General features: G+C 45.0%; 2 protein-coding genes and 1 non-coding gene across 3 annotated transcripts in view; 1 reads left to right on the top strand and 2 right to left on the bottom strand.

The window, feature by feature from the left end:
- Window positions 1-21,561, top strand: part of LOC115660184 (myelin protein zero-like protein 1) — an 81,506-nt gene extending 59,945 nt beyond the window's left edge. The window contains exon 5 of the mRNA XM_030581275.1: window positions 20,682-21,561. Coding sequence (XP_030437135.1) covers window positions 20,682-20,784 — 103 coding nt within the window. The 3' untranslated portion in view covers window positions 20,785-21,561. The remainder of the gene's footprint in view (window positions 1-20,681) is intronic.
- Window positions 1,977-26,110, bottom strand: MPC2 (mitochondrial pyruvate carrier 2). Its single transcript, XM_030581288.1, has 5 exons — window positions 25,828-26,110; window positions 11,841-11,881; window positions 5,451-5,535; window positions 3,307-3,418; window positions 1,977-2,219 (listed from the first exon to the last, which is right to left on the bottom strand). The coding sequence occupies exons 1-5, from the start codon at window positions 25,928-25,930 to the stop codon at window positions 2,165-2,167; spliced, it is 396 nt and encodes a 131-aa protein (XP_030437148.1). The 5' UTR covers window positions 25,931-26,110; the 3' UTR covers window positions 1,977-2,164.
- On the bottom strand, window positions 23,004-23,076 carry TRNAR-CCU. Its single transcript has one exon. It is a non-coding gene; the product is annotated as a tRNA-Arg (tRNA).
- Window positions 26,111-26,400: the final 290 nt, after the last annotated feature.

Raw genomic sequence — 26,400 nt, forward strand, 5'->3', positions numbered from 1 at the left:
AAAGACGGTTACTCACCTTTGTAACTGTTGTTCTTCGAGATGTGTTGCTCATATCCATTCCACACCCGCCCTCTTTCCCCACTGTCGGAGTAGCCGGCAAGAAGGAACTGAGGAGCGGGTGGGCCGGCAGGAGTATATATCAAGCGCCATGGTGGCGCCACTCTAGGGGGCGACCTGCCGGCCCACTGAGTTGCTAGGGTAAAAGTTTTCCGACGAATGTGCACGCGCGGCGCGTACACCTAACTGGAATGGATATGAGCAACACATCTCGAAGAACAACAGTTACAAAGGTGAGTAACCGTCTTTTTCCCCATCTCCATGATACAAAATTCCCCTCTGATTGCAGTGATTGTTTTAACAGCAGCAATTACCATGTTGTGGAAGCTTTTCAAGAAGTTGTTTAAGTGGCTGGCAGGGGCCAGCAGGCTTAAGACTTTAGGAAAGGGATACTGCCAGACCACCGAACCTAACCAGCATCAGGCATCATTACTTTTCTGAAGACTATAGTAGAATAGCTGATTGCTTCTCTCCATTGCAGTATTTTTTTATATGATTTAAGGCTAGTCCTGAACTACCACAAAACTGATGGCTGTTAGTCAGAGCATTTTAACAATTTCCAGTTTGAGTAATTGCATTAGGCCTATTGCCCTAAACTGGAGTGTTGCTAAGTTTTCACCATATTCTGTCCCTAGAGTAAGCTGTATTACCTGAATGTATATCCCTTTACTTTGGAAATTCACGGAGGAGCCCCTACGGAGAGTCCTTGATTTGGAATGCTGAGTGAGAACACACACATTTATGGAAGTAGATACATGCAAGAAAGATCAACTGCTAACTCTGAATGACTAGCCATTTTGTAAGTTAGTTATAATATGCTCTAGTCCAAGCAACACATGATTTGGCTTGGGGCTACTAAAAGGCAGCAATTCTCAGCTTAGCTTATTTTCTCTTCTATTTGAGGGGGTAGGTCATTTCACCTTGAACTCCTTCATCCAGATGGTTACCTAAGCCTCTCAAATTCCATGCTGTTTTTTTATTCACTGCAGTTCAAGAGGACAATTCCTTCCACATGTCTCTCCCAAGTAGAAGAGATCTTTTTGACAGAAGGGGTTGGACAGAGAACATCTTGGGACAACACTTACCAGGGAATTGCTACATTCCAGGAGATGTAGAGCAGGGGTTTTCAACCTGAGGTCTGCAGACTATGTTTAAGATTTCCAAAGGAGGCTGCAGCTCTATTTGAAATTTAGGGGTCCACAACTGAGAAAAGGTTGAAAGCAACTGCTGCAGAGAATGCATCCTTACAAACATTTAGAACAGTCCTAACATTTTAGCCATGATGTGCTATGTTGCACTGTGTGAAGAGAGTCCAGCCTTGGCATGTCAAGATCGTCTCACTCACTGGGGAAGTGAACACTTCCCTGCTTGCTGTGTAGTACAGAATGGAACATAATTCTGATAAATGCTAAGAATTTTCTTAATTTGAATCAGCAACCTTAGGGAATTACTTTGTCAGTTTGGAATCTGAATACCCATGTACAAGAGATTTCACAGGCCTGGAGTCAGTCTTATGAGAGACCAGGTACAAGCAAACTTCCCCATATGCTGCCTTCCTTGTGCGTCAGTCCTCATCTGAGACAACACCTTTTAGAGAGCAAGGGTAGTTCAGTCTCCAGGGTCCATCTGTTCCTGATCATGCTCCTGAGACTGCTAACAAGTCATTTAGTACAAAGTGGTGATAATTTGTAATGTGGACATTTCCCCCCTGCTCAAAGGTTATTTAGCCATTGAATCACTCATATATAATTGAATTACTCACTAGGTTCCAGGCCAGATTTGGACAGCTGATCAAGAGGTTCCATATCTCAGCATCAGCTGAGCCATCCAAGAATTTCTATTTTTTCTGGAAAGGCAAATATGCTTAGATGTTTGTGGATCAAAATAGCCTTAACATATTGTAAACTGATTACACCAGCTATAATTTAAAAGGTTATGTTTTATTTAAACTTACAGAGACACTGCATGTTACCTACATCTGAAGAAATACATTTGTTCTCTAGACATTTAGAAAAATTAGCACATCCTTCTCAATGCGAGAAGATTAAAACTGGTCAAGCTAGGTCCCACTGGAAGTTATGTGCACAGCTGGATATGACCAGTAGCATTAAGGTTCTTGCTGCTGCTGCTCTTTTCCCTTGGCTTTTAGTTCTTGATTGTACCTATAGATAGAACATAAGCAAAGTCAGCATACAAAAACCAAACATGAGAGTTTGTAAACACATTCCTAGTAGCTACAATAGAACCTTTTCCTACTACTTCAGTAACTCAGACATAGGTTAGGGGTTTGTTATAGAAGTGGATGGGTGAGATTGTGTGGCCTGCATTGTGCAGGAGGTCAGACTAGATGATCATAATGGTCCCTTCTGACCTTAAAGTCTATGAGTATTCTTTGAGAGACATTTGAGCAATAGCAGGAAGTCTTTAGTAAGGTAAAATGCACAGAAGCCTTATCTGTAGGCAGAAACACTCCTGGAGATCAGATCAAATTTGATTTACATGTAGAAGTTTGAGTTAAACTTTTGATTACACTACAAGTGAAGGCTCCCAACCAGCTGAGCAAGACAATTACTGCAAGATTCCAAAGTGAAATGGCTGACCACTTCTGAACTCATTTTAGTTCATTATTCTAAGTAGCCATTTAGAGTTGTGGTTTGCCCTCCCAATGAAATAGAGCTGGAGTGTGCTCTTAGTATGGGCAGCAAAAAAGCCCCTAGGAAATGAGGGAACAGATGGGATGGTTCAAGGGATACTAGTGGGAAGTCCAGAGAAATGCATGGCTGGTGGAATGAGGATTGGTTGGGGGGGGGGGTGAGGTTCAGGCCTATGGCAATATAGTTGCATAAAGGGCAAGTGCACCCTAGGTAGCTTGAAGAGTGTGTCCCAAGAATGCGAATTCTGCAAAGACATCTCTAGAAAAATTCTATTTGCTTCTGAAATGTTAGGTAATAGGTTTATAATTTAAGTTACAGCATCCCTTTAAAAGTTTTGCTTATCTATAATTCTTCTAGTTAGGTTAGATATTTACAACCTTAACTCCATTCACTTGGCATAAAAACACGTCAACATTGTTCCCTGGGGTGCGCAAAGTTAATAGTTCTGCAAGATTTGTTTTACAATTGTTTAAGCCTGTCTGTATTTACCTAGGTCTGTTTGTTATTTAGTAAATGCTAACAAATACTAGAAATTCAGAAGCCACCCAAATAAGGAGTATTTATAGTGAAGAGCCTCCCAGTAGTAAGTACATACCTCCAGATACGAAAGAGCTGAGAACCACCAGCACAGCCAACAAAGAAATTCACGGTAAATAGACCCCAGTTTTTAGGAATAATAACTAGAGAATATCTTGACCAAATAAGGCCTGTTGGATAAAAAGCAAAGATTACCACTAAATACTCAAACATGCATCTAGTTACATTAAAAATAGCTTGAGAAATGTTGATCAGACACTAAAACGTATTCAAACTGTTATAGCATATGGACCACGTCCTAACAGAAACTTATGGACACATCACACGTCATTAGTGCCATGATAGCCCCTGTACACTCCTCAGCAAGCTGGACCTTAATTCTGCAGGAAGGTTCCAGACTGGAAGACACTCTGGGGTAGCAGGTGAGAATATCTGCAGCAGCTTCAATTAAATTAAAAAAAAAAAAAAAAAAAGGTAGTCAAAGGTGGAAGTCAGTGCAGGTATCTCAGCATTATTTGTTTTTATACTGCATTGTTTTACATAGTCCCTGTTTTTCAGTTTTCAAGTATGAGATGTTTTTGACAATGCACAACTGTCTCATAAGTTGTGAAGAGACAAGAAGTGTGTGTAGGGGGGTGGGGTGGAAGACTCGAGTAGTAAGTGGAGCTTTTGGCCCATTGGACTATCAGAAGGCCTGGGCAACAGTCTGGGATGTGGTTTTAACAGAGCTGATATGCTGGAGTGATCAGCAGTGGAATAATTAATAATGCTGATATTAAGTGTCACCCCATTAAGATGAATGTAATTCATACTTCTAAGTGACTGTTTCCAGATGGATGCACATTCAGGAAGTCAATACACTGACTTGCACACATATTTTACACAAAGAAATTTGAAAGTATAAGAATGAGGGCTCATCTACAAAGAAGGTTTTTTCCAGTTATACTGGTGTAATTATATTAATATACTTACACCAGCTTCACTGCTGATGTTTAACATCCTCAAGTGGACACTTATTCCAGAATACAAGTTGCTTTTTGGTTTGGCTTAAACTGCATCCACAGCACCATGACCTAAGCCCCAAAAAGGCCACTTAAACTTGAATAAGGGTATGTCTACATCTAAAATTTTGCAGCGCTGGTTGTTACAGCTGTATTAGTACAGCTGTATAGGGCCAGCGCTGCAGAGTGGCCACACTTACAGCAACCAGCGCTGCAAGTGGTGTTAGATGTGGCCATACTGCAGCGCTGTTGGGCGGCTTCAAGGGGGGTTCGGGGAACGCGAGAGCAAACCGGGGAAGGAGACCAGCTTCGCCACGGTTTGCTCTCGTGTTCCCCGAACCCCCCTGCAAACCACAGGGAAGGAGACCTGCTTGCACGGAGGTTCGGGGAACGCGAGAGCAAACCGGGGAAGGAGATCAGCTTCGCCGCGGTTTGCTCTCGCGTTCCCCGAACCACCCTGCAAACCGCAGGGAAGGAGACCTGCTTGCACGGAGGTTCGGGGAACGCGAGAGCAAACCGGGGAAGGAGACCAGCTTGATTACCAGAGGCTTCCTCAGGTATGCTGGGATACCTGCTTATTCCACGGAGGTCAAGAAAAGCGCTGGTAAGTGTCTACACTGGATCACCAGCGCTGGATCCTCTACACCCGAGACAAAACGGGAGTACGGCCAGCGCTGCAAACAGGGAGTTGCAGCGCTGGTGATGCCCTGCAGATGTGTACACCTCCTAAGTTGCAGCGCTGTAACCCCCTCACCAGTGCTGCATCTTTGTGATGTAGACAAGCCCTAAGTGTCCACATGGAGAGCTATGCTGTACAACTCTAGCACTTTAAATTCACCCACTGCCTTTTATTAGTGTAACTTCCCAGGTAGCTACGCCCTTCTACTGTTTAAAAAGTGAGAATTTAGATTGTGAAACAACTCCCTTGCAAGGGGTGGATTTTGTGGTGAATTCCATGGCCACAGAATACCTACAGCCCTCTCTATAATATAAATAAGTTATCAGAAAATATCTAGGCTTATCACAGAAAGAGGGATCTTTTGATAAAAGGCTGAAGTTAAAAAATTTAGCACATAATAGAATCTGTAGAACAGATTAATGTATAATTGAGCATTAATCTTGTGAAGAAGATTCTTTAAGAAGACAAGATTACAAACTGGTGAGGATTCTGGTCAGAGGTGGAGAAACAGAATGAATTCACCTGTTGCCATTAACACTGCAGACTGTGCTGTGCTGAGTTTTTCTGCTGGTCTGGTCATATCAGCCATTCCAGCACATACCAAACCCTGTAAAGAAAAGACACAGCCAACTTTAGTTGGCAAAATAATTATTTCACTTATTTATCACCAATAACACTCTTAGTGCAGAGGTATCCAGAGAGCCCATTTCAGTTTGTGATACACAAGCATATACAATACTCATTTCCCAACTCAAAATGCTTACAAATCTCCATGGACAAGATAGAGGGGGAGGGGAAGGCATACAGCATATAAAGCAGAGAGATCAGATCAACTGTTGGCAAACATGTTCATTCCTCAATTTTTACTTTTGTGAGGGAGCAACAAAGGGAACAGGAGTCAATGAATGGGTGGGGGAGTGTTTGTTTTTATAACTCAGAAGATCCAGGGATGCCCAGGTTCCATCCTTTACAAAGAACAACTACCCTGCCTGCTCTGTTTTACAGTAAAGCAGGTTAAGAGAGCTTGCTAGGTGGAGTGTTTTGAGATCCTACAGGAGAATGCCATTTTAACACTTAAGCTTTAAACTGATTTTAGTTTAAAAATCTAGACAGATCATATCTTCCACACATTTACATTCAAATATGAAAGTTTTAGACAAGTAGCCTACCATTATAGCACACACAGAGAAGGCAATAAGGACTTGCAGGAGGCGCTAACAGAGAACGGTGGTCAGGCAACATGATGGCAGCTGAATTTCAGTAGTGACAAAGATTGAGCACATTGGAAGGAATAATCTAATATTCATAACCATATTTGAAATGTACTGCACCAACCCTGGAAAAGAACCTGGTCTCATGTCCTGATCAAGAAGAACTTTGGCTGACAATGCAGTTTAGCTCCAAATATTGTGTTCAGTTTTAGTCTCTCTATTTCAATAGCAGAAACAAAGTCTAAAGATGAGTGATGCAAATGTTTACAGGCATGGAAAGGCTTCCACATGAACAGAAAGTAAAAAGATTAAGAGTGTTTAAAAGGAGACACAAAGGTGTAGAAAAATGAATGGCATAAAGGTCAGTTGGACTAGTTGACCTCCTGAGGTCTCTTCCAACCCTAATCTTCTATGATTGGGTGCTCTTAATTACCTTCTTGTTATACAAAAAGACAGTGACTTGTCCACCTTTTCCACGACTAACCTGTGGAACTCACTACCAAAAGTATCAGTAAGACTAAATGCTTAGCAGGATTGAGAGGATGAGACATTTAATAAAACAGAAGACCAGCATTTACAGAATTAGCATATCAGGGAGAAAACTTACACTTTGGGACATAAGCCAGCCGATAACTGACAAGGAATAGGATAAAGTCTCTCTCCTATGAGCAGGGTATTCCGCAGATCTCCAGTGTACAGTTTCTTGTGTCCAGTGCTGGACTTTGTTGATACGGGACAAAGATGGACACTTAGTCTGACCTGGCATTGCAAGTCCTGTGTTCCCAGTTCAGGAAATGGAGTTGCAATCTTTATTAGAGCATTGCAATAGTATAGCACGGCAGCGTTTTTGCCCTCCTCTCATGAAGTTTAAATATTTAATGTAGGACATATGGCAGAGTTCTTAGTGTCCCACAAATGCTTGTCCTATAGTTTGCTTCTGGTCCTATAAAATAATTTACTTTCAATGGCAGTTACCACACCAGTTCACTGGTGCTAAGTAGGTCATAGCTGAATCTAGCCACAATCAAGGTTTCTGCAAAATTCTGGGTTTGATCAGTTAGATTACCTGCATGCAGTATTGCCAAGCATTCAGCAACACTGAGTCGGGTCCCCCAAAACCATGAGATTTACTTAAAACTAATAGGTTAGGGTTTTTATACACCTTTTGGTTTTTGAGCCTTTAGGGTTCATGTTTAAGCTTCTTTCTGGAACAATGAGGGCTAGAAACTTTAAATTTTACGATGAAAGCTACGAAGTCACATAAACCCCTAGAGATGGGGGGCTAAGACACACACACCAACTATCACAAGAGTCAACGATGTGTTGATTAACATTGTTTCAGCTTAGTAGTGGCATCCATTTCTCAAATACAAACATAGAAATTGGTTTCCATGGGTCATATATGGGAATCAGTCCATGGGGGTCAAACATGGGAACCTCGTTTTTGAAGATGTACTTTAGAAAAAGCAGACAGTGCCACTTGCATGTGTGGCATCAGTAGCCTTAAGCTTTATACAAAGATAAATGAAATGCTGGAAAAATAATTATTTCAAGAATAGTTAGAACTCATATCTTCAAAAAAAGTGAGAAATAAACATTGATGGGCCACTGATTATTAAAACTATCTAAAAAGATGATTAACATACTGGCTAATGTCTTACTATTTTACCTATGTGGTATCACTGCCCTCTGCTGGACAGTATCAGTCTTGTTTAGTATCCAACTGGAAGCTTCTAGCCACTAAAGCAGGCCTGCACAACATGCGGCCCGCAGAGGCTCACTGTGCGGCCCGCGGTGGGATTCAAAAGGCTCTGAGCTGCCCGTAGCAGTGGGGAGCTCAGAGCCGTTTAAATCTCAGCCACGGCCAGGATTCAAAAGGCTCTGCGCTGCCCGCAGCAGCTGGGAGCCCAGAGCTCTTGAAATCCCAGCCGCAGCCGGGATTCAAAAGGCTCTGGGCTGCCTGCAGCGGCGGGGAGCTCAGAGCTCTTTAAATCTCAGCTGTGGCCGGGATTCAAAAGGCTCTGGGCTGCCCGCAGCAGCGGAGAGCCCAGAGCCATTTAAATCTCAGCCGCAGCCGGGATTCAAAGGGCTCTGGGTTCCCCGCAGCCACAGAGAGCCCAGAGCCCTTTAAATCTCAGCTGCCAGGGCCGGCTTTAGGCCAATTCAACCAATTCCCCTGAATCAGCCCACCCCTAAGAGGGCCACATGCCCAAGCCCCAGTACAGTGTACTGGCAAAAGCCAGTGCACTGTAGTGGGGTGGACCAGCTTCCCCAGGGGGCAATTTAAAAGGCCTGTGGCTCTCAGGCCCTTTAAATTGCCACCAGAGCACCACTGCTGGAGCCCTGGGGTAGGGCTGTGGGGCTCTGGGGGCTATTTAAAAAGTCCAGGGTTCCGTCGCTTCTACCGCCCCAGCCCTTTAAATAGCCACCAGAGCCCCACCACTTCCCCAGGGTTCCCGTGGCTATTTAAAGGGCTGGGGCGGTAGAAGGAGAGCCGTGGGCCCTTTAAATACCCCCAGAGCCCTGGGGTAGCGTGGGGCTCTGAGGGCTATTTAAAGGGCCAGGGCTCCAGCTGCCTCTGCCACCCCGGTCCTTAAATAGTCGCTGAAGCCACACCGCTTCCCCAGGGCTCCCTCGGCTATTTACAGGGCTGGGATGGTAGAAGCAGGGGAGCCGCAGGCTCTTTAAATAGCCCCCAGAGCCCTGGGGTGGGGGTGGGGTCTCCAGAGGCCTTTGCTGCCATGGTCCTTTAAATAGACCCTGGAGCCCCACCACTTCCCCAGGGCTCCTGCAGCTATTTACAGGGCTGGGGCAGTGGAAGCAGGGGAGCCCCAGTCCCTTTAAATAGCTCCTAAGCCACAGGCTGCCACTGCTACCCTGGTGGGGGAGGCAGGAGGGGGCACTCACCATACAGGATGGGCTGTACCCCCTGTACCTGCACCAGTTGCCCACAGCCAACCCCTGCCGCATCTCCTGCCCTGCCTGCACCAGTTCCTGTCTGCAGCCAGCCTTGCACCCCCTGCCTTGCCTTCAGCCCTGCACCAACCCATCTCCAGCCAGCTCTGCACCCCCTTCCCTGTCTCCAGCCAACCCCTGCCGCACCCCCCTGCCTGAAGCCAGCCAGTCCTGCACTCCTTTGTCTCCAGCCTTGCCAACTCATGCCGCACGCCCTGTGGCCCTGCCTGAAGCCAGCCAGCCATCCCACACCCCTTGCCCAGCCTGCAGCCAGACCCTACCTCCAACCACCTCCCCCCCACCTCCAGCCAGCCCCATGTCCACTGGTGCCCTGTAGTTCCCAGGGAAGTAACCCTGCACACCTGCTTCAATGAGGTGGGCAGGGAGCAGCTGAGACCCACATGTGCACCCTAGCACACCCTCAGGGAGTGGGGAAGCTCATTTCTAGTTCAGACACATCTTTTTAAAAAAGAACTTTAGATAGGGTTAACATACAGCTGTACTTTCCAGGACATGTCAGGCTTTTTGGATCTTAAATCACCATCCAGGAGGAAAATACGGACGTATGGTAACCCTATTGGTACAAAAAATACATACTGTGGCAGAACTTTTTATAGGGAACTGGTTGCTAAGAAATGAAAGGCTTTTTTTTTTTTTTTTTTTTTTTACATTTTTTTTTTTCTTTCAGTCATCCCTGCCGGGGCCCTGCCGAAAATGTTCCAATTGGGCCCGGCACTTCCTAAAGCTGGCCCCTGCCAGCTGCGGACAGGATTCAAAGGCTCTGGGCTCCCCACAGCCGTGGGGAGCCAAGAGCCCTTTAAATCTCAGCCGTGGCCGGGATTCAAAGGGCTCTGGGCTGCCCGCAGAGATTCTTGGCCGTGGCTGAGATTTAAAGGGCTCAGGGCTCCCCACTGCCACGGGCAGCCCAGAGCCCTTTGAATCCTGGCGGTGGCTCCAGTGGATGTGCTGGGGCTGAGATTTAAAGGGCTCAGGCTTCCCTCAGCAGCAGGAGCTCTGGGCCCTTTAAATCCCTGCCCCAGCCCCACAAAGCTCCAGGTTCCCGCAGCTGCCGGAGCCCCGGGCCCTTTAATTTGACCCTGAGGGCTCCCAGCCACCTCTTCAGCTGGGAGCCCCTGGTTGATTTAAAATCAAGTATCACCTCCCCACCCCTAACCTTCCTTTTTGGCCCACAGCTGTTTTGGTGGGGCGGCACGGGGAAAGGAGGGTTTGTTTCTGCAGGGCTGGGCGGTGCTGGGGCGGAGTGTTTCCGCTGGGCGGGGGGTGTTTCTGTGGGGCCGGGGGGTTTCGTCCCTCAGCTGTTTTCTTTGGCGTAATGTGGCCCTTGCCGCTTTACGAGTTGTGCAGGCCTGCACTAAAGGATGACGAAACCTTAGTATTACTGTCAGTAAGGACTCCTTTGGCTTGAGTAATAGAGGCTTGTGTGTTTTTGAAGCCAGAGGCCTTGTGTTGTATTCTCAGTGCATCAGGTATGTGCTTTATGTTGCCTAATATGTTAGGCGAGCCATGCAGGACTTATCTAGGAAAATATACAGTTTCAACACATCTAGTTAATATAGATTAATATAGCAAGCTCCTCCCTGCCAAATAGGGAAAAAGCCATTTTATGGCAGTTATATTATCAGAAGGCTATATACAATTCCAATTTCAGCTTGAGGGCAATGTTGTGGAGGCACAGGAAGCCAGTATGGCATTACAGTGCTCAGGCCTATTGGTAATGCTACATCTGCTAAACTGCTGCTATGCACAAAACAGAGGAAGATCTACTGGAAAAACAAAAACCCAAAGCTAAAGCAAAGGATGAGGAGAGGAAGAGTAATCTGACTATTGAACATAAAGTGCCTGAAAGCTGGTAAATATTTTCAAAAGATACCTCTCTACAAATACTAGTTAGCTCAGTTTTGACATAAAGCCAATGCCAACAGTAGACTAAAAGGCTGACATGGATGAGGTCCAAGAGGGAACAGCCCTGAATGTAAACCTGACATGTAGACTCAAACCACTAAATTTCATAACAGAAGGACTGTTATAGGGAAATTGAACTGCACTAAAATCAAGCAGTTCCCATTTACCAGAATGGTAATCGACTTTCACTTGTTACCTAGGCAGTGTTTTTAAAAAAAGATTATACACTATAATATGTTTAAACAAAGCTGCTGCAGAAGTATAAGTACATCCTGGTATGAATGAATAAACTAGGAGCCTCAGAAACTCAGCTCTGTCCTAGATTCACTACAATTGTCGTGCTGAGGCATCAGTTGTAGCATGTCTGTTCTAAGTGACCTTGCAGTCCTCCCCATATTAGGCTGTCATCTCAAGAAGTCAGTCTTAGCAACTGACATCCAAGAAAGAAGAAAACAAAAAAACCAACACTGCTGGATTGTTCTGCTACTCCATTGGGGGTGGACTGCTTTAAGAGGCGTTCTGCACTAGGCCTGGCAATAGTCGTTTCACAGCAGAGGGCTCTTCAGTGAACGTGCATCTCTCACTGACCTCCAATAATCAAATTGTTGTCACGTGTCTTCTCTACCATCAGAGTGAAGGTATAGTCATTCTGACACTCTCCACATTTTAAAAACATAAGAAGGACCTTAAGAGCAAATTCTTTGATGGCACGGCCAAGACCATTCACACCAAGAACTGGTCACTTTCCCCCTAGGTGGCTGAAGATCATTCCCTGACCTGCAGAAACGTTAACAATATCAGCAAAGTGACTTCTTATACTTACCCATTTCATAACAGGTGCCCAGAAAAACACTGTTTTGGGACCTGGGGAGGAAAAAAAAACCCAGTTTGAGTTAAGGCATAATAAACTACACACTCAGACATAGCTGTGATGGTACCAAAATTTATTTTTTAAAGCAGGGTTCGGCAACCTTTCAGAAGTGGTGCGCCAAGTCTTCATTTATTCACTCTGATTTAAGGTTTCGTGTGCCAGTAATACATTTTAATGTTTTTAGAAGATCTCTTTCTATGAGTCTGTAATATATAAACTAAACTATTGTTGTATGTAAAGTAAATAAGGTTTTTAAAATGTTTAAGAAGCTTCACTTAAAATTAAAATGCAGAGCCCCCCGGATCGGTGACCAGGACCTGGGCAGTGTGAGTGCCACTGAAAATCAGCTCACGTGCCACCTTCAGCACACGTGCCATAGGTTGCCTACCCCTGTTTTAAAGCATCTGTATGAATCCCACAGTTGAGGGAGCGGTATTGTCTCATGCACAACACAGTACATACAGTGAGAACTCTTCTACTCTGCTCTGCTAATGCCTTTCTAGCGTGACCCACAACCCCTCTTCAACATTACGGTCTTAGCAGTAGTATCCAAGGCCATTTTGTTTTCTAGGTTATTAGAATGGCAAGTGAGCAAATAGCTGCAGCGTGAATATTGCAGCTGTGGCTAACAAAAAAAAAGTGCGGTCCCAGCTAGTGGCAATATAGAAAGCTGTATCACTTGTAGATCTGCTCTTATGGCAATTCATGACACTACAGTTTTAGTCTCACATATCTAGCATAGCATGTTTTTTTTACTCCACAAATTCCAAAATTCTTACTGATGAGAGCACACCCAGGAACTCAGACTAGTGTTTCTACCAACAGCTGTAGTATAGCCATCTCCTTTGTGACAACAGATCTGCTGCACCACCATATACAATTAAAAAGTGGAATTCAGGATGCAAAAAGTAATTATCCATACTGGAATTTTCCCAGCAGGGCTACCATCCTCACCCGCATGCAAAACACCCTTGAGTGACAATGAACAGTCAGGATCTTAGGTATGACTGATCCAGAACATGGTGGAGTGTTTAATTCACGAAGAAGCTTAAGTTCTGATTGACTCTGAATGCAACATTCTGAGAGCAGATGTCAGACAGGAAATGCCTATGTATTTTTGTCTCCCAAATACACATCATACCTAAGGATCAAAACTTTCAAGTTCAAGTCGCAGAAGTTAGGCACCTCAGTCAGTGGCATCCTTTTCAAGTCTGCTGACTTTCCACTGGACTATAGACCCTATGAAAAAATCGGGGTGCCTTATTTTTAGCACCCCACAATTAAAAATTGTCCTAAATATTTTAACTGTCAACTGTTGGCAGCAACTATTCCTTGTGAAAGTAAGAGTACAGGAGCATATCACCACTCTGTCTTAAGGTTATAAAACCAGTTGCCACACATCTTTGAAGCAATTCGAGCCCTATAAAATAGTTAGCAACAATAATGGTTTAAAATACAGTAACTGTTTTTACATTCTTGCACTGTGCTCCCAGACCCATAGTGCTTGTAGAACAGAGATCTCTTGCTGAAAGTTTCCTTTCTTCCAGCAGCACCTCCCACAATATTGGACATTTGGGCGGCTCCCCTCAACTCTGCAGCTCAAGGAAGTGGATCAGCATTTTGGCACCATGTGCTCTGCTCTCACTTACTGTCCGATGATTTATTGCAAAGCTGTAAAACTTGAACTTGCATAATATTTTTCAGAATTAACAAAATAACTTCATACATTAGACCAATAAAGATGGTTGAATACATGTCCATAGGCTCATGAGCCATATAGGGCAGACAGAATTGTGGGAGATGCTGCCAGCAGAAAGAAAACTAATGGCAAGAAGTTTTTTATTCTGCCATCCAGCATCTCCCACAATTCTGGACACCTGGGATGTAGTGAGCAGTGAACAGCTGTAGGGAGGGTTATGGATAAAATTTGGTAGGAAAAAAGGGAATATCCACCCTCCCTTTTGAAAGCTCACTCAAAAGGCTTCCTTATTTCTGGACTACCACCTGCAGCACCTTCCTTCCAAATGAGACCTCTTTAGAAGCCAAAGTTCAGCTCATAGCGATTCATGAACATGTTACCGTATAGACCTTTGCAAATTTCCAAAGTGGAGTCACTTGTTCATTCTGCCCTTGAAGTTGCTAGGGATCTTCTGGAGTGGAATAGGGATCTCCTATTCCTTCTAGAATAGGAACTTAAAATGCTTTATAGGCTTCCACTCAGCAACAGAGGACTTGGAACATCTAAGTCTCTGGTATTTTGAAAGGAGGACACAGATAGCTCAATCTTTCTGGGGATTCAGTAAGCTGGAGACAGATTTTCAACAGATTGACATCTAAGGTGTGCTACATTTTTTCAGCTGGATACTGAGATTTTGGATAGAGGAAAAGAAGCACAAAACTCTTGGGAAGTACGGAAGGAAGAATTTACCTCAGGAAGAATGGATTTTCTGGAGTCCTGAGTACTACCTTGGCCTCATGGAGCATGCTTTAAGGCACTTGAAGAGATAACTCTGCCAGCTTTGAAACTTGCCTGGTAGACTCGGCAACTATTAAGAAACAAAATCTTAATGGATAAGTAAAATGCTGACACTGATGTCAAAGAGATGGGCTGGTCAAGGCCCTCAACACCAGTAGTAGGTCGCATTTTGGAAAGAATGGGTTGACCGCTGGGCTGACTAACTGGACTGCTTGAAAGAATCTGGCTACCTGAGGGCTATCTGCCAGGAAGCAAAAGGATCCTGTGAATAGCATGCTACTAAAAGCAGATCTGGCATGTAATGATGCTGGGCTATCTACGCCTTCTTGGAGAAGATCCAAAATGATTGGGATTCCTGGATTTGTCTTGTGCTCTTGACACCAGTAGTTGAATCTGGACCAGAGAGAGAAGTAAGCATGTACAGTAACTCTTCACTTAAAGTCATCCCAGTTAACGTTGTTTCGTTGCTGATCAATTAGGGAACATGCTCGTTTAAATTTGTGCAATACTTCCTTCTTATGCAGTTTGGTGGCCACTTGCTTTGTCTACTCCTTGCAGGAAGAGCAGCCCATTGCAGCTAGCTGGGAGGGGCTTGGAACCGGGGTGGACCGGCAGCCAACCTGTCAGCTCCCCACTCCCCTAAGTTCCCTGCGCAGCACCTGCCTGCAGTTCAGCTGTCCCTCCCTCCACTGCCATGTGCTGCTCCTGCCCTCTGCCTTGGAACTGCTCTCTGAGACTCCTGCTTGCTGTGCAGGGAGGGGGGAAGGAAAGGAAGAGGGGGGGCTAATGTCAGGGTTCAGGATAGAGGGAGCTTGCAGCAGTTGTGGTCTCAGCAAGCTGATCTAATTAACAAGGCAGTGTACTTAAAGGGGAAATGCACATCTCTCTCTCTCACACATACCCTCTCCCTCCATTCCTGCTGCTTTGTAGAATGAAAGAGTTAACCCTTGAGGGCTCAGCCCATCATTTAGCAGTAAGGGAAATATCCCACCCTCTGACTCCTCCACGTCAACCAAGCTTCACAGTCATCATCACTGTGTACCAGTATTGTTTGTTTAAAACTTATATTTTGTGTGTGTGTGTGTGTGTGTGTGTGTGTGTGTGTGTGTGTGTGTGTGTGTGTGTGTGTGGTGCAAAAAGTTTTCCTGGAACCTATCCCCCTCATTTACATTAATTCTTATGGGGAAATTGGATTCACTTAATGTTTCACTTAAAGTTGCATTTTTCAGGAACATAACTACAAGGTTAAGTGAGGAGTTACTGTACTCATGACTCCCAAGTAATAACCTCATGACCTCGAGTGGTCACAACCCCCAGTTTGAGAACCCCAGGACTAGGTTCTTTGGCCAATTGTGTGATAAGATATTTGTCCCCATGGATCCAGAGTCTGTTTCCCTAGTGAAGTATTTCAGCGTCTTTGCATTCATATGACTCGTAAACAGGTGAGGTGAAACTTTGGGGACTCCTGAAAGGGATACAGTAGTCTGGAAACTTTGAGAGCAAGTGAACTAGAGGATCTGGAAGGCAGATAGGCATACCTTTACGGACAGTATTGTGGGCTGATCACCACTGTAGGGAGTTGATCACCTGTGTTGGAACCCATATTTGAGCTTTCATGCGTTCCAAGGAGTTGTCCCACTCCTTTAGGATAAAGGCTTGAAGGCATCTGATACGTGACTGTGGCCATGGAGCAATCCCTATCCATGACGTCGGAGGCCTAGCAGTTTAAGACACAGTGCTACCGTAGGCTTTCTGTAGCTCTGGAGCAAGATGATAAAATCCTGGATTTTCTGGAACCTCTCTTATGAGGAGTAAAGCTTTGCTACTGAAGTGTTTATTTCTGTGCCCAGATGACTTAGTCTGGTGGAGGAAATCAAGAAACTTTTTTGGACACTGATGAAGCCATGCACCTTCAGGAGATTCAACGTCTGAGACATGGCTTGGTGTTTCGCTGACTGCAATTGAGTGCTAGTCAAGCTGTCATTCAGGTAGGTTCTCTGAAACTATCATCATCTTTGTAAAAACCCCAGGAACTGATGATAGGAATGTTCATTACTGATGTTTTGTGCTTCAGTCAAACCTCAGAAGTTTGCAGTGGCATGATCTGATGTGGATATGGAGATAAGCACATCTAACAGATGCATAAGTTTGAAAGCATGTGCCATCTGTGAAACCCTGCTGGGTCTCATTTTCCTTGGGGAGTGGAAAGGACTTGTCACAACCCCCTTGAGTAAACTGGGAGGGAGGAAAGCTGATTAGAAGCTCTGCTTCTTTCTCCAGAGCACTCAGGCCCCTTTGTAAGACCAGGGAAGACTTATGGCCCCACCAACTTCCTTTCCTTGTTCTCCAGGCATCCCTTGGGACTTACCCCTCCACATTGACTGGCTGGGGTCCTCCTCACTTTTGGAACTTCACCTTGATCTCTACTGGAGTTCTGTTCTATTTGTCTCACGGTGGAGTTGTGGCTACTTTGGTGGGATGGGGACCCCATCTGCCTGTCCAACTTGTAATCCAGGACCTAATGGAGTTAGGGTCGGTTGGTCAGGTGCAGTCTGGGCACAACTCACCATCTGCTGAGTCTTGGAAGGTTGCTTCACACAGAGTACTACTTGACTTTGACATGGTGCTTTCCTGGCTACTCCGCCATATCTGTATAGGGGCAGAGAAGCCAGCACGGAGGCACTGCAGTGGAGGTGCAGGATGGACTAAACTATTAGAGCATTAACCAATCCAGGTAGGTGTAAGCTGAAATGAAGAAACTGCTCCCTATTTCCCAAACTGAATAGGAAAGGAAGAAGCCCCTCCGAATAGGAGCTGGAGCAATTGACCACCAACGAGCTCATACCAGGGAGCACTAGAATCTGGTGCATGAGGAAGCATAATGAGATCGCGTGGTGTCAAAACACTGATCTGCCTCTGTAAGCAGCAGAGTGAAGGGGAACAGCTCAGATGTCCAGAACTGTGGGAAACACTGGGGTGCAAAAAGACATGTATTTTTCTGCTTTGTTTTTGGAAGTGAAAACAATTCTACCTGGCTGGGCATATTTATGGTGCACATGGAGCTATACAACATCTTCTTATGGAAAGATCTTGGTTAGTGTGCCAGCACCACTTTCAGCAGAACTAACTGCTTCTGAGTCAGTCTAAATGCTTTGAGGTCCCATAAAATTGGCATTAAATACTCAGACTGTTCATTTGTTGACAGGTGAAATTAAAACCATCTGCAGTGGTCTCGGTTTTCGGGACAGGTTAGCAAGATTGTACCCTTATATTAAAGTAGAAAGTTCTCAGGACTCTTCAGCAAACATGTAGAATGTAATGCAAACACATGGATTGGTTCCCAAGTACCAAGTTAAACCAGGACCATATTGCAGTTTTGTCAACAGATTAAAGCCCACATCCCATTCAGTTTGTTCTGTCTGAATCCACCCTTGTTTTTGGACTACAAGTTCTTCAGGACAAGAATGTGTTACATTTTACACATTGTACAGTACTGGGTACATTTAGGATACCAAGACTGATCTCATAAGTTCACTAGTATTTTATTATGCTGCAAGAGACTTTTTACAGCTGCAACTTACACATACTGCTATCAAACACTCCTTTTATCTATCAATTTCCTAGAATACAGAATGGACTTGCAGAATTAGAGACTAGCTGTATGCTGAAAAAGGAACAAAGGAAAGATTCCAGAAAGCTTGGACTGAGATTATCTAATTTGGATAGATTTAGCATGTAATATTTAATAAAAATACTGTCATAATGTCACATTGTTCCAAGCAGTAAGCAGGTACTTCTCAATCTAAGAGAATCTGATTGTGCTGATTTACATCAGTGGTGCTGCAGTTTTTTGTTTTCACAGTTGCCATGTTACATTATGAGAGTATTTACGGTTAATGCATGTCAGTACCATTCATTTTAAAGAATAGGCAAGAATCCTCTAGGGGATGCCAGGTTCATTATCCCCTCCTCTCCTAGAACGCTCCTGCTGTTCACTCATTTATAAAAAGCAAACAACAATTCTGTGACCTGACCCAGCATTTGGGTCAGCAAGGGAACATCAGTTGCAAATGCATGAGTAGAATGTCCCTAGGTACTGGATATGATGAACACTGCATATCCTCATACTCTAATAAAAATGCCTATTTAAGAAATATACTAGCAGGCAAGCACAGATGTGAGTCAGTAGTGTATAACACAACAGGGGCAGGGGTGTCAGTGGGTATCGATGGCTTAAACAGCAGTTCTTGGAGCGTCATGCTCCCATACTCAAACCAAGAGTAAGTATTGTAAGTAAATGAATACTCAGCAGGATTTAAAAAATATTCTGTACTCCACTGCATTCAAGATTTGAGCCCTAAATTAGATTTTTAAGTCAGCCTACATTGTGGGAAAAATGCCTTATACAGAATAGCAGCAGTGTATTATGCTGGCACTAGTAAATCAAGCTTCATTAGGAGACAATTACTTGGTAAACATGAAAACTAAAATGGAGTTTTTCTTAGACTGTATAAAGGCTATGCAACTCCTGAAGTTTTTAAGAACGGCCTAGCTGTAACTTTGCCTTTGTAATATGCTACTAGAGTCACAGATCTAGTTTTACAATAAGCACTGGTAGCTTACACTTCTACATAGGTTACAAATTGCTAAATTATGAAGTTTGTGACACTAACATTCTATTCAACAATCAAAGATTAAAAGCATTCATGACAAAACTAAGCGTGAACTACCAGCATATTATACTAAGTTCTCTTTAGAAGGGAGAGCCTCCTGAATACAGTAAATAGACTGAAGGCAGATATAGCAGGTCATTAAGAGTAGCTGAAAGTCCATGCTGTTGTACAGGCACAATTCACAAAGTCACATGTAGGGGCTCTTGTTTCCAGTGTGATGTAGTGAGCAGTGATGCTGTTGTACATATTCCACAGAGTTTGGGCATGTTGCTGCCCCCTGGAAGGAAGCACAGTCATCTTTGTTACCCCAAACAGCTGTTGCTTCCATCTCCTCTGATTAACGGTCATATTCCAGCTCCCACAGAACTTCAGACTCCAATATTCCATCTGGTTCTCCCAGGGTCCAGTGATGAATGAACCTGGTGATACTCAAAAGAGCTTTCAACCACGACTGTAGCCGTTTCCATCATATCACACTGACTCAGACATCATAGACTACAGCAGGGGTGAGCAAAATATGACCCAGGGGCCACATCAGGCCCGCCAGCTGGTTTAAACCAGCCCTCAAGCTCCTGCTGGGGAGCGGGGTCTGGGGCTTGCCCAGCTCCTGTGCTCCAGCTGGGGAGTGGGGTCCAAGGCCACTCCATGCGCATATGCAAAGGGTCCTGGAGGCAGCAGCAGCGGCAGCAGCATATTCCCGCTCTGGCTCCTATGCTTAGGGGCAACCAGGGGGCTGCGCGCACTGTCCCTGCCCCCAAGCTCCTCCCCCACAGCTCCCACTGGCCAGAAACTACAGCTAATGGGAGCTGCACGGGCAGTGCCTGCAGATGGGGCAGCGCCTGCAGATGGGGCAGCATACAGAGCCGCCTGGCCACACTTCCGCATAGCAGCTGGACATGCTGCTGCTTCAGGTAAATGCCACCCAGAGCCTGCACCCCCAACCCCCTCCCAAACCCCCAACCCCCCTGTCCCAGCCTGAACTAACTTCTGGCCTGACCCCAGAGCCTGCACCCCCAGCCAGAGCTTCCACACCCGTGCCCAACCCCCTTCTCCAGCCCTGATACCCCTCCTGCCCTCTGAACCCCCTGGTCCCAGCCTGGAGAACCCTCCTACACCCCAAATCCCTCATCCCCAGTGTTACCCCAAAACCCACACCTCTAGCTAAAGCCTTTCCCCATCCCATCCCACACACCCCAACCCCCTGCCTGGAGCCCCTACCGCACCCTGAACTCCTAATTTCTGGCCCCATTAGAGAGCCCGCATCCCCAGCAAGAGCCCTCACCCCCTCCTGCACCCCAACCACAATTTCGTGAGCATTCATGGCCCACCATACAGTTTTCATACCAAGATGTGGCCCTCGGGCCAAAAACTTTGCCCACCCCTGGACTACAGTGTGACAATTCTTGAATCTTATTATATAGATTATATAACATAGAAAGCTTCCTTACCTGGCTCCTTCGACAGTGCCTGGGAAGTTTCTTTACTAAATCAGGTTTAAATGTGTCTGCTAGGACTTCCCCCTCACTGTGGAAACTCATCCATAGCCTTACTCCTGTTTAAGCTTTTCCCTCCCATCCACCTTCGAGACTTTAGATTTGCAACACTAATGGCAGACAGGTCTAAAGTCTGACCTACTTCTTCCAGCTATGTCTTAGGATCTTTCCAGAGAGGGTGCCTGGATAATGTCTTGCTCCAGACGATGTGGCTGTATTTATTCTGGAACCTGGAGTGGCACAGGATTAAGTAGACCCACTGCCTGTTTATTTACTGACTGCATGTCAAGGTCATAGTATTTAAAGCCTTAAGAAAGAGAAGACCAGTCTGAGGGCCAGGCCATGGATCTACATCCACCTGTGATAGCAATTGGTAAGCTCAAATGCTAAACGCTCATAGCATAATCTTGATCAAGTGCCCCCCAGACTGAAATGCTTTCTCTCATATGCTTGCCTGAGCATCAGTGGCATCCTTCCACCCCAAGTCCAATAAGTACCTATTTCTTCCAGATTATGGTGGGGTTTTCCACAACATTATTTTCATGTTCATTTATGCTGGTGTGGGTGATATATTACTCCTACATTCAGGAAAATGCCTGTTCAAGTTATGTTTAGTATTTGTGATAGGGCTGCAAGCTTCCAAGCATGTATGTATGCAAACATACAATTATTTTCTATGCTTTTTCCCCTAAAAATACTTCAGTGTCCCTGCAGCAAATGCAATGATTTATCAGTAACAAATCCCATAAGCCAGCACACATGCACTTGAGGGAAAAAGTTGCACATGAATCTGATTGGAATTTTAAAACTAATAATTGAAAAAATATCTTGACAGAACCCTCAAGAAAATGCTCCTCAAATTATTAAGAGTTTTAAAGTGACAGTGAGCTGGTTCAGAGACTCAAGAGGAGGGAGAGAACTGTTTGTTTGTAAGCTCTTCCTCAGAAGAGAAGTAACTCAAGAACGTGACAAAAGCTCTGCATTTTGATTAATTGATAATCAAAATGCATGTGGAGGCTATCATAATAAAAATAAATTGATTAAAGACACTTTATGAAGCTTGGAATGTATTACACACATCTACACTTACTGGACTGAATTTGTCCCTAATGTCCCTATTATTACATCAGAGAGAAATTTGGGTCATAAAAATACAAGATCTTATTTTGAATATATGCCTCCTGCTCCTAACAAGGAACACATGGTGTGAATTTTATATTCATCTCTTAGTGCACTAATGAAGTGACTCTCTGCTTCGTTCATGAATCCCTCGCTGAAATCTGACTATCCATCCCTGATTAAGAACCTTTAAACAGCGAACACATGACAGAACGCAAGCCAAGTCACATCTCTCTGCTGCGAACACTAGTTTTCCACCAAGTGGCAGCCAATCAAAAGTGGGGGAGTTGGCTCGGCACCTCCCATTTGTCAGAAGCTTTCCCTGTCCTCTAGCAACCTTAATTAGTTTGAAAAGCATTACCCAAATGCAAGATTTTGTTAGTATTTCAGCCAAAAAAAGTGTTCTATAAATCAAAGTAAAGGGATTTCTCTTAGTCAGACACAAACGATTTAGAATCTAGGTAAAAAGTCACTTATCAAACGAGGCCATCAAACTAGGCCTCACCAAGGACAGATGACTGTACATTAAGCGCTTTCCTTTTAGAACAAACAAGTATATTTCCACGTTGGATGGCTTTTGTTTAGTTAAATATTCCCAATAGCCCTGGAAATGAAGCTCTCTATCCACAAAGCAGGTACAGAAGGGGCAAAAGTTCAGTTTCCATACCAACAGGACCCTTCACTGAAGCTGCCTATCCACATCAAAAGAACAACTGTCACAACAAGAACATCTTTCTTTTAGAAACAGGATCACTGTAACAGTTTGGAATTCCAGCTTCAGCATTTAGACTGGGCATGGAGCAGGAATGGCCAAAGTTCAACTCACGGGCCAAATTCACAAACCTGCATAATGTAGCCTACAATCTTTAATACTGATGATGCCAGGAAGTATCACCACTATGGACCACCTAACTGAAATTGGCTTTATTTTTGGTCAACTTAGTATAACAGAAAAGTTTTGGACATAGTTTTTCAATTTGGTGACAAGGGTTTGCACTGATCTAAATTAATCTAAACTATTTGAACTAATTCTTGTTAAACCAGTGCAATCTTTATTTTGAGAGAAGACTTTTGTTGTAGAAAAATGACTGAAAGCTAAATTCCCTTACTGCATAATCATGATTGCACCCAAGACGACATTCTGGATAGATGAAAACTCAGGAACATGTATTACATTAAAGAAAAACAGTGGAAAGAACAGTCCATGGAAGACTTCACATTTCCTCAGTTATCTTGTGAAATCTATTTACATAGCTGATTCTAAAATGGAAAAACTACTTACAACTGAATGACTACAGTACCATATAAGTGTTATCTACTTTGATAACAAATAGGAGTGCATGCTTTCATTCTTCACCTCACATGGGACTTGAACCCACAATCTTTGGCTTAGGAAGCCAACGCCTTATCCATTAGGCCACTGAAGGAGTGCATACTTTCATGCTGGTTAAAAAGAGAGAATTGTTAACTATAGTCATTGTGAATGTCTGGCCAACTTCTTCCCTCAAACACAGCACTCCTAGAGACTCCTGCTCGCGGGTATGCGCGCAAAATTTGTCACAAACAGTAGATAAGCATGTCTCTTCTTCAGGCCATCAAGACACATGCTCGATCCACTTATCTTCTTGGATTCTCTTGTCTCAAGACCTTTCTCCTCGTTTTCCCCCTTCCCCCATAAAAGGGCACTACACAGGACATCTGGTGGCTCAAATCTACACTTCTAGGGAAATGCAAGATATTACAGAGATCCACACAATTCATGAAATATCATGAGTGATGTATACCACTGGAGCTTAGACAAGACATATTCACTTATTTGTTTTGCCAGCTGAGAAAAAAGCTTTACTTCGTACTGCATAAATGGCAAAATCTACAATGAAATAATTGAACAGCATTTGTTGCCCCCTGCTCTCCCCTAGCCACTAACACATTTGCTTGAGAAAAAGAAGTAGGTGAAGGTAATTTACGTATAGAGAAATGTCATTGGCTTCTTTTATTTTAGAGCTACTTCAGCTACAGAGCATTAGCTTCTGAACCTGCACACAGGGGAAGCCAAAGGTTGAGCCAGAAGTGGCTCATTTCAGATAAGAAAATGAAGACAAGCAGCAGTTTGTTTTAAAAGGGATTATATCTGAGGATAAGATATCCCTACTTTTCTTTTCCCTTTTCTCAGTCAGACTGATCCAAAGAAGATTATGGTTAACAAGTTCAGACCTGTGTCAGCGTCATCAATATTGTATTATTAGACTATTTGTAAAATGGCAGTACCACCACACTTAATGTGTTTACATGTAAATACACCTCTGCCCCGATATAACGCTGTCCTTGGGAGCCAAAAAATCTTACAGCGTTATATGGACCTTGCTTTGATCTGCCGGAGAACACAGCCCCCCCAAGCGCTGCTTTACCGCATTATATCTGAATTCGTGTTATATCAGGTCACATTATATCATGGTAGAGGTAGCTAGAAACCCCACTGCAGTTAATGAAGAGTCACAATATTTTGGATTTATTTATTTTTTAAAGAAAGGAAAGGAAATTCATTTCAAATCTTGTAGAGGATGTTCCCATAAGTAAAGTAAACTTGCTAATTTGCGTTAGAGCAACAATACCACTCATTATTGTTTCCCCAATACTTCTCCCCACGTACTCTACAGAAGTAACTATTAAAGAAAAATCTAGTGACTGTCAATTTGATGCTAAATATCACAGCAACAATCCTGTAGTGGCATATCTGTAAGTGATATCCTAATGTCCAATAGGTTCCCTGCCTCAAAATTTTTTCTTTTTTAAATCTACCTGGGCTCCTTTGGAAATGAATATTACTGATCATTGAGACTGCAAAGTGCATTTCATGATCAGAAATGCAATAAGATATTATAGGATCCCTTAGTTATTGTATAGTGATCTATTACATCCATCCCTGTACTCTTAGCAAGTTCCCCAGTACACAAGGTCTGTATGGCCAGATGCCTACTGGATTCTAAAGCAGGGGTGGGCAACCTTTCAGAAGTGGTATGCCAAGTCTTCATTTATTCACTCTAATTTAAGGTTTCATGTGCCAGTAATACATTTTTAGAATGTCTCTTTCTATAAGTCTATAATATGTAACTAAACTATTGTTGCACATAAAGTAAACACAGTTTTAAAAATGTTTAAGAAGCTTCATTTAAAATTAAATGAAAACACAGAGCTCCCCCTGAACCAGTGGCCAGGACCCGGGCAGCGTGACTACCACTAAAAATCAGCTCACGTGCCGCCTTCGACCCAAGTGCCATAGGTTGCCTACCCCTGCTCTATAAAAGCAGCATCTGAAGAAGTGGGTATTCACCCACAAAAGCTCATGCTCCAAAACGTCTGTTAGTCTATAAGGTGCCACAGGATTCTTTGCTGCTTTTACAGATCCAGACTAACATGGCTACCCCTCTGATACTACCCCTGCTCTAAAAGGATCTTCTGCTTTTCTCCGTTCTCTGGTTACAGGAAGCTCTGCTTGGAATATAGACACGTTTAAAGAAAGTCTTTCTGGTGAAGACCAGAGAGCTTTTCCAAAGAGATCTTGTAACACTCCCAGAAGGCAGCTAGGCTCCGGGTGGGTCTGAACTCCCCCAACAGCTCATCTCACAGCTGAACCCTCCTTAACAAAAGGCCCTTTATGAGCTGCCCTGTCCTACAGAAGAGCAAAGCCTCATAAGTTTGCTCCATTTACTATTAAAAATGATAATTTAGAAACCCAACTTCTGCCCGCCCCGCACAGCCGGTCCGGTAGGTGCGGACCCCGGGGCGCTCGACCTGTCACTGTTCCCGGCCCAGGGTCTCGCAGGGCTGCCGGTCTGTCAGGACGGAAGCAGGTGCCCGGGCGGTACCACCCTGCCCTCCCACAGGCCAAGGAATGCGGGGGGCAGAGATGGAGCGACCGGGCCAAGGTCACAGCGAGCCCCGGCCAGGCTCCGGCTCCGCCCCGACCCGACCCACCCTCGCTGTGCCCCGAGCTGGGGGGCTCCCAGCGCCTCGAACTCGGCACCGTCGCCCCGCAGCCAGCCCCGGGCACAGGCCGGGAGCCCCGAGCGCTCCTCATCCCCACAGGCTGGGTGAGCGAGGCCCCGCCCGGCCCGGCCCGGCCAAGGGGGCGCAGCCGCAGCCCTCCCCCATCCGCCCGCGGGCGGCGCAGCCGGTACCTGCCGGGTGGTTATACAGGGGCCGCAGCCGCGGCGGCAGCTTGAGCTCGATCCGGTCAAGCAGCCGGTGGTAGGAGGCGCGGAGCCCCGCGACGGCGGCCATGTCGGTGGGGAGAGGAGAGAGGGCCCCGGGCTGCTCTGGGGTCCCAGTAACCGCGGCTGGTCCAGTGTCCTTCCGCGACCCGCCGCCCTTCGCGGCCTGACGCCGCTTCGCGAGAGGAGGACCCCGCTTTACTTCACGCTGATTGGCCCGCTGGGAGGCGCGGTCGAGCAGCTCGCCGACCGCTATTAGTTAACGGGACCTCCTCCTTCCCCGGCGCCCCTCCCTGCGTGGAGAGAGCTGACGCTACGTCTATTGGGGGGGGCCTTTTCGGCCATCTTTGATAAGGGCAGGAGTATCCTTTTCCATTCTGGCTACCGTGCCACCCAAACTAAACATGGCTGCCTTCGCGCTTCGGTGCCCCGGCCAAGATGGCAGACGCCGATGAAAGACATTGGAAGTGCAGGCGGCTTTTTTGTGCCCAAATACAAGATGGCCGCTGTATGACTTCACCGTCCGAATCCACAAAGCCA

Source organism: Gopherus evgoodei, chromosome 1 (genome assembly GCF_007399415.2).
Source record: "Gopherus evgoodei ecotype Sinaloan lineage chromosome 1, rGopEvg1_v1.p, whole genome shotgun sequence".
NCBI classification, from domain to species: Eukaryota; Metazoa; Chordata; order Testudines; family Testudinidae; genus Gopherus; species Gopherus evgoodei.

Bases quoted from the DNA above. Each gene is read 5' to 3' on its own strand.
- MPC2 (XM_030581288.1), bottom strand. From the start codon at position 25,930: ATGGCCGCCGTCGCGGGGCTCCGCGCCTCCTACCACCGGCTGCTTGAC. The intron at 3,419-5,450 runs GTGAATTCATTC...TTTATCCAACAG, and splicing joins TGCAGTGTTAATGGCAACAG to GCCTTATTTGGTCAAGATAT. The intron at 2,220-3,306 runs GTATGTACTTAC...TTCTATCTATAG, and splicing joins CAGCTCTTTCGTATCTGGAG to GTACAATCAAGAACTAAAAG.